The sequence below is a fragment of the Papilio xuthus genome, unplaced genomic scaffold (genome assembly GCF_000836235.2).
Source record: "Papilio xuthus unplaced genomic scaffold, Pxut_1.1 DF827756.1, whole genome shotgun sequence".
Taxonomy (NCBI): domain Eukaryota; kingdom Metazoa; phylum Arthropoda; class Insecta; order Lepidoptera; family Papilionidae; genus Papilio; species Papilio xuthus.
Window position 1 is genome coordinate 1,466,165 of NW_013530893.1, and position 8,074 is coordinate 1,474,238.

The following is an 8,074-nucleotide window of genomic DNA, read 5'->3' on the forward strand; positions in this document are numbered from 1 at the left end:
GGTTTCGCGGGTAACTGCTAGTCGTATATTATATTACTAACCGATCATTTCATCTCTTGTATTGATGACAACCGCCATATTATTGAAGAAACGTAGCGATGTAGACCGGAACATGTGGAAGTATCCCGGCTCACCGTTATACTTGTAACTTATACGAATACAAACAACCGGCTCTGTGTTGCTTTTGCGTCCAACACCGAATATCTATAAGTAAAATCGACTGACTGATAAGAGTAATGTTGTTTTTTGAATTATTTTTTATAATATAAGGTGAATGACTGCAGACACCTAGAAGTCAGAAGTCTATACGTCCCCAACGAGGTGCTCGGGGCCTACCCTAAGTTAAGGGTGATTAGGCCATAGTCAACCACGCTGGCCAAGTGCGGGTTGGTTGACTTTTTTTTTTTTAAATATTAGCAGATTTTTATGGAAATTTACTAATATTTATTTTTACCATTCCAACTAAGCTTTAGGCCTGTGCTAGGACATGGTTTACGAGAATAGTCGAATGGCGGGATTCGAAACCCCGACCTCGTGATCGGAAATCCATACCCTTAACCATTAGGCTATTGACTCTTTGAATTTCTTCTCAGATATGTGCAGCATCGCGATGTTTTCCTTCACCGTAAGAACGTCGGATAAATGTACATATGAAAATCGGAAAACTGAAAAACACATTGTTACATGGCGGGATTCGAACCCAGGACCTGCAGATTGCAAGTCAAGTGCTTGACTCCTGAGCCACTGACGCTCTCAGATATTCGTGCTAAGCCCTAATGTCAAGTTAGCTTTAAGAAATAACGTTTACGTCATTCTAATCATAAAAAATAGTCAAGTCATAAGACATACATACACACGCAATTAGTCAATACAATGAAAGTAATCGTGACGTCACAGAAGTACAGAACGCAAGTATCAAGCGAATATGATCTCTATTACCGTAGGATTAGTGTCGAGAGTGCCGAGCTCGAGCAGCGTGACGTCAGCGAGCGGCACGCGCTGCACTGACAACAAGCGGTCAGACGTCTCGTCATAATCCGTCACGTAGTACGCATCGCTTGTTAACACCATCACGCTATCCATCTCTGTCTCGTGCGGGTCGCCGGTACTAAGAGAGAAAGAGACGGAAGATGATGCATGCATTCCTAACATTTATAGTCGAAGCTATATTTGTAGGGTGACCAAGATTTAAATCGTTATTCTAGGATACAAGTGTAAGGTGTCCAAAATAATCTGTGTTTAAGGATAGAAGTGTAGGGTGTCCATAATTTCAGTCTATATTTTAGGACACCTTTAGATTGTCCATAATTGCAATCAGTGTAGTAGAAATATAAAGTAGCCATCATTTTAGTTAAATCACGGACACGACATAATATGTCCACAAAATTATTTGCTTCATTTTTACACAGGATATTATCAGGATTATTATATTTTACTTACTGTGGGTCAGCATCTATAAGACCCCAGGAGCCTAGCACTGGTTCCGTATCCACCAACAGTTTCTTGCAATCGTCGATAAGGGACTTCACGTGCTGCGCCATCGCCGCTGTGTCCGGTTCTGTTTGTTCCTTTATATAATACACGAGAATGAAAATTTATTTTATATAGTACATAAGACATAAATTTATTAAAATCAAACTGCCAATGATTTATGATTTAAAAAAATAATTAATGCTTCAAAATTAAAAAAAAAAACAATACATAAAAAGCAAACTCAAAAAATCTTTACATAATATAAAGCGAACTAAAAAACATTGCTTTAACTTTGATCTACAATGTTTCTAGCACAGAATCACCACGCTATTACCATTATGGTATAAGACATGCCCCAAAAAATGAGTGTGTGTCCTAAGTTTGGTCCTCTCCACACTTTTTCTTGTAAAAAAAAGGATGGGAAGTGGATTTTTCTGACGAGAGGATGCATGGGAAGGAAAAATATTATCTTTCTGTGCATCCCCTCCTCCATAGTTTAAAGGTAGACAATGCATATGCTTGCGTATGTCTATGGGCAAAGGTCGCTTCTCTATATCAGCGATTTGAAGTGACAAACATCTTATGATATAAAAAAAATCTCTATGACCATGGATTTAAACAAGCCCCACAAAAGGTTAAGACCAGGGGGTACCTGTTAGCAAAACAAAATAAACCATGCACCCACATTAAGCATAAGAACCTTGACATTGGTGCAGCGACTGCATTCAGGCACGATCAGCTGCTCCGGTATGCTGCGAGACTCTCCTGTCATCACGTCGATAGCCACCTGCCGGAGAGCGTCCTTGAACGTCGACAAGTAGTACCTGCAACAATAATACTACGGCTGTCAAAGGGTTAACGTCAAATAGTATGGAATTAAACATTTCAATGGCTGTAGGGAAAAAATGTCTAACTAGATGTCGAAAAAAATCCAAAGTTACTATCATTACGCGCACGTTACGTTTGGATGGATGGATCTTTGTTACAAAGTATCTCTACGACTCAAAGGATCTTGATGAAATTTAACATAACAAAACATAGTCTGGAAGAACACATAACACTATATAAGTGTTTTTTTTTTAATCTGTGTGGACGCAGTCGCGGGCGACAGCTATATACTAGTAGTCAAAAACCTTTTAAGTTACCTTTAAAGTCAGACTCGAGAGTTTATTTGGACTTAAAAATTATTCAACAGTTAAAACTATTATAGTTAAATTAACATGACAGGAAAAAAGACAAAAATTAACAGGAAAATTATAAATCTGTGCTCTTCGTGAATTAGATATAATTATATTGTGGTTATTGTTTATTGAAAAAGTTAAAATCCAATTTGTGCATTTATATAAAAATCTTTTTTATTTAAAAAAAACTCGTTAAAAAAATTTTGTGCAATTCCATATTTTTTTTTATCCTATAACTGTGTAAAATAAATGTGGCCTTAAAACGTTAATGCTATACTAATATTATAAAGAGGAAAGATTTTTTTGTTTTGATTAGGCTCCGAAACTATTGAACTTATTTGAAAAATTCTTACACTGTTGGGAAGCTACACTATCCCCGGATGATATAGTCTAGATTTATTACTAGGTAAACTTTAATATAGATTAAAAAATTTCAAAATGATAAAAGAACCTGACAGTAGTTTACAGACATTATTTTTTTTTTTTTCTCTGGTGGCTAATTTTTAGCCACCTTCTCTTGTAACCCTGACGCTTGGTCAGGGACCTTTTTTTACTTTGTGTTCTTTATTTTCATACATGTTATAAATTTTTTACATTGTTTTACATATTGACTCAGAAAACTTCTTACGTAAAATGGTCATAAAAATGTTTTTATTATATTTTAATAGCTACGTACAATTTTAAGCAGGGGTCATATTAAATTGGTTATTGCGAAAGCTGTAGGCGTTCTATAATATAATAATTCCATTATTATTAACAAACCTAAGGCATCACTACAAAAACTTTGAAGATATAATTTACTATTTTTGATTTAAAGCGTAGTATATGATATTGGCGTCTTACTATCAATTTAACTCAAGCCAATTAACTAAAATTACTAAACACTCTATATTATGACAAAACAGTATAAGCACTGATTAAAGCTTTTTCATTTAATTCAACACTATTACGAAAACGATGTTATCTTTGCAATTTGCCTCATTCAAAGTAAAATGAATCTTATTAATAAGTAAGTAAGGTTCTATATTGAGCAAAAAAGAAGTGATTAGTGAAATTTTTTCAAATAAATGTGGATTACATTTGCCGTGGTATTTGAATACATATTGTTATCTCTCTCATTCTCTTTGAATAAAAAGAGACAACAATATGTGTCTACAATAGTAAAGTTTATTCGCTACACGCTAGGGAAGCGAAGTGAAGCATCCAGTATAAACTGACCTCCCCACACCGTATGTAACCTGAGCGGATGCGAGCTCACTTCTCATTGGATGACCGAAATATGAAGGCATCATACCGAATTTCGGTTTACTCGGTTCCAAATTCTCTAGTACCATCATTGAAGCTGTTTTAACATCGTGCCAGAGATCTAGCTCGTCTATGGTCGACTCATCGATCGGCTGCCCGAGAGCGATGTCTATGGCGCATTGTGTCATGGCGTCATTAAAATGCCGGATGAGGAATCTGGCGGGAAACGGTAGCCATTTTGTTTTTTAATAAGAATTTATTTATTGGCTTTTTTTAGGTTTAGATTTAAGAAATAAGGAGTGTTACCTGTTAGCTGATGCGACGCCATCTTTCATCATTCCAGTGAATTTTCTTTCGCCCGTGCGAGTATAATCACCCTGTATAAAAAATAACATGTTAAAACATATCTTTTTTGTTGACTTCAAAGATACTGAAGATGTAAAGAAAGGAAAAGATCTGAAAAGAGAAGGAGATTGCAAATATTATAAATGCGAATGTTTGGATGGATGGATGTTTGTTAGAAGGTATCTCCTGCTGCTGCACGGATCTTGCTAAAATTTGGCATACAAATAGAACACAGTCTGAAAGAAGACATAGGCTACTTATTAAGTTTTTTCTCAGTTCATTCAGACAGAGTCGCGGGCGTCAGCTAATCCTCTATAAGGATTGAAGGCAGATTACCTTGAGTGCTTTAGTGCCGGCATACTGTCGCGAGACGACGTCGCCATTGTCCGCCCACATTGTGAGGAAGGCGTGTCGCAGCGGCGCCGGCAGCCCGCACCCCGGCGTGCCTAACCCCAGCCTGCACAGCTGCAGCTCCAGCACGTACTTAGCTATCGCTGTCTGTACACAGTTTTTTTTTCACTTATAAAATCAAGAAATACACGAATACACTATGATACTATACAGGGTGTCCCAAAAGGTTACGTACATAGGAAGGGGGATGATATGGGTGGTCACAAGGGTCACCAGAAAAATAAAATTAAAATTCCCCTCTGGGTATTAAAAAAAATAAATGGAATTTTTTATAAACTTAAAAAAAAAGCTATTATGTTATCGTCAATAACCCTTTATCAATATGAAATAAAAAAACAATACAACTAACAATGATTTTAAAGAAAATTAAAATTGCCCCAGAAGGTGTAAAATTTTTAAGTTTTTAAAAAATGCCATTTTTTTTATAACTTTTAAATTCAAACACCGACAAATTCCCTGACTGTACTTACCTGTACCACATTAGTCCTGTCGAGACAATCGATGCAGTTAACCCTGAAGACGCCGTCCTGAGTGCAGATGAGGCCGCGGTCGTCGCGCCAACAGAACCTCATCTCGCCTATTATATCCGCAATTGCATTGATGAGAATACTTACATTCTCGTAATGCATGCCGCGACTGGAATTCAAACGTAATAAGCTTAAGACGTAAACATTAATGTATGGTTAACTGGCTGTCGCCCGCGACTCCGTCAGTACGGAAGTAAAAATAAAATTTATTAATAGCCTACGTATCCTTCCAGACTATGTTCTACATCTCTAACAAATTTCAGTAAGATTCTCGCAGCCGATTCGGAGATAGCCACCTTCTAACAAACATCCATCCATTCAAACATTCGCATTTATAATATTTTAAGCAAGAAGTAAGCTAGTAAGATTTAAAAAACGTAATATGTTTTTTTTTAAATAAAATACAATAAAATTATATATTTTTTGTTTTTAAAAACAAAAACCAATTTTTAAAATATCGTGCAAATACGATAACTTGTCATGGCGTCTTCAGTGACGTCACACTGTGACGTAGAACAGCAATATTGTGGTACTAAATTCTGAACTATGAAAATAACAATGGCGCCGTCCCCAGCGTGACGACACAAATTCTGATTGGCGTTCCGTTACGCTACTTAATGTCTAAAACTATTGATCTTAATAAATTTAAATAATTATTGTTGTTTTCGTCATATCTATAAGACAGGTAATAATTAAAAACGAAATCCCGAAACGTTCACCGAATACAAAAATAAGAATACTGTTGGTACTACTGATTGTTGTAGTAAGTCCCCTCACTAATCATTCTGACAGTTGACTTTGTAACGAAAGCCATTCGCGCCAAAAGATTCTAGCTAGATCTTATACATAAAATTGTCGTGTCACAATTTTCGTTCCCATACTCCTCCGAAACGGCTTGACCGATTCTCATGAAATTTTGTGAGCATATTGATTAGGTCTGAGAATCGGCCAACATCTATTTTTCATCCCCCTAAATGTTAAGGTTAGTCCACCCCTACATTTTTTTTTAGACAAACACGCGGACGGAACCGCGGTCGACAGCTAATATCTAAAAATATATAAAATAAGACTAATACTTACCAGTATTCATGGAAATCAAATGTGGCGTATATAACATCAGGGCTGTTGAACTTGAGGACATGATTGCCGTACGCCTCCCAGATAACACGTTCTCTTCCCTGCTGCTCCACCAGATTCACGATGCACACTTGTTTATAAATCTTCAATTCTTCTTCGAAATGCTTCTTAAATGCTGTATGCGTTTCTTCCTCACCTATGTTACCGAACGATTTTAAATTCAGACTTTTTTGAAAATTTCAACATTTTAACACGATCTTTTACCCAAATAACTAACATATTATGTTTATACACGATTTATATGATATTAAGGTCATAAATATTAATCTAATAATAACCAAGTCATCAAAATTGGTTTAGCAATTTGCTAAACGGTTAAAATGAAATTTATATACAAACATATATCAAAATTTACATACACATGAAAAACATTACCCTACTAGCCGCTGGTTTCTTAAACCATAATCTCTGTAAACAATATAGTCATCCCTGTCATTATCTTTGACAAAACAGAGATATCAATATGTTTTAAAAGCGTATTTTACATAATAAATTAAAGGTTTTTATCAAATTACCTCTATCAAGTCGTGGTGGTGGTCGAAACTTATATTCCGGTTGACTCCAAAATATTGGTACAGATCCACGTACCTGGTATAAAAAATATAAAAATTACTTTCTATTCTGTTTATTGTGTACTAGCTATCGCCGCGACTACGTCTGTGCAGATTTAAAAAAAAAACTTAAGTAATAGCCTATTTATTCTTCCAGACTATGTTCTAAATCTATGCTAATTTCAGCGAAATCCATGCAACCGTTCTGGAGATACATTCCAACATACATCCATCCAAATCCATAGATGAATATCTAACCATACATCGAAACATCTTACTAATATTATAAAGGCGTTTGTTATATATCTCCAGAACGACTGCATGAATCTCGCTGAAATTTGGCATACATAGATTCTCGGACGACAACTAATATACAACCAACCCGATAACTTATTCATAATGTCCTATTTCCAGTTTCTACCTAAACATTCTGTTCTGTTTCTTGTTTATGGCTCTCCCTCATCTGATTGGGCCAATGTCAAGTGTTTATGTACCTAAACATTATTTGCCGGCGACTGTCTGTCTGCTTGGAAATCGATACATTGTCGAGTCATAGCTAACATTGAATCCTATCCAAATTACTTAATCTATCAACTATACTACAAAATAACTTTTCTTATATTACGAAGATTAATAATACCAAATATATGTAAAACTAGTCGTCGCCCTCGACTTCATTCGCGTGAAATAAAAAATAAACTGAGTTATGTAGAGTAGCCTATGTTATATTTCAAACTGTAGTCTACGTGTTTGTCGATTTTCATCAAACATCCATCCATACATATGTATTTGTAATATTAGTATGAAACATGATAGTATTACTTATATAAATATTATATAACTATATCTCTCATTAATATTTTAAATAAGTGCAAATATATTTCTGTCCTTAAATACATTTTAATTTTTTTTAAACATAACACAATACTAAAATAGGAAATTCGAACTAAAACTCATATTTGCCTTGTGTTCTTTAAAAAATTGTGGTCTTAGTACGTCCGTTAGTAGTACGTTAATCTTACTAATATTATAAATGCGAATCTTTAGATGGATGGATGTTTGTTTGAAGTTATCTCCAGAACGGCTGTATGGACGTTACTGAAACTTGGCATAAGAGCACATAGGCTACTAATTAATTTTTTTCTTAATTCCTTGTGGATGGAGTCGCGGGCGACAGCTAGTTTTACCATAATATTTATAAAAT

At 35.3% G+C, this 8,074-nt stretch overlaps 1 protein-coding gene across 3 annotated transcripts in view; it reads right to left on the bottom strand.

Annotated features, from left to right (window-relative positions):
• sp3 (phosphatidylinositide phosphatase spermathreecae) overlaps positions 1 to 8,074 on the bottom strand; it is a 20,281-nt gene that overhangs the window by 7,352 nt on the left and 4,855 nt on the right. For 2 of the 3 annotated variants that reach the window (XM_013310162.1, XM_013310164.1), the window contains exons 6-14: positions 6,835 to 6,907; positions 6,263 to 6,455; positions 5,126 to 5,291; positions 4,581 to 4,742; positions 4,206 to 4,276; positions 2,159 to 2,297; positions 1,441 to 1,568; positions 940 to 1,108; positions 42 to 204 (exon numbers count right to left, since the gene is read on the bottom strand). In XM_013310162.1, the coding sequence (XP_013165616.1) occupies positions 42 to 204; positions 940 to 1,108; positions 1,441 to 1,568; positions 2,159 to 2,297; positions 4,206 to 4,276; positions 4,581 to 4,742; positions 5,126 to 5,291; positions 6,263 to 6,455; positions 6,835 to 6,907 (1,264 nt within the window). The remainder of the gene's footprint in view (positions 1 to 41; positions 205 to 939; positions 1,109 to 1,440; positions 1,569 to 2,158; positions 2,298 to 4,205; positions 4,277 to 4,580; positions 4,743 to 5,125; positions 5,292 to 6,262; positions 6,456 to 6,834; positions 6,908 to 8,074) is intronic. The other variant, XM_013310163.1, reaches the window with a different exon arrangement.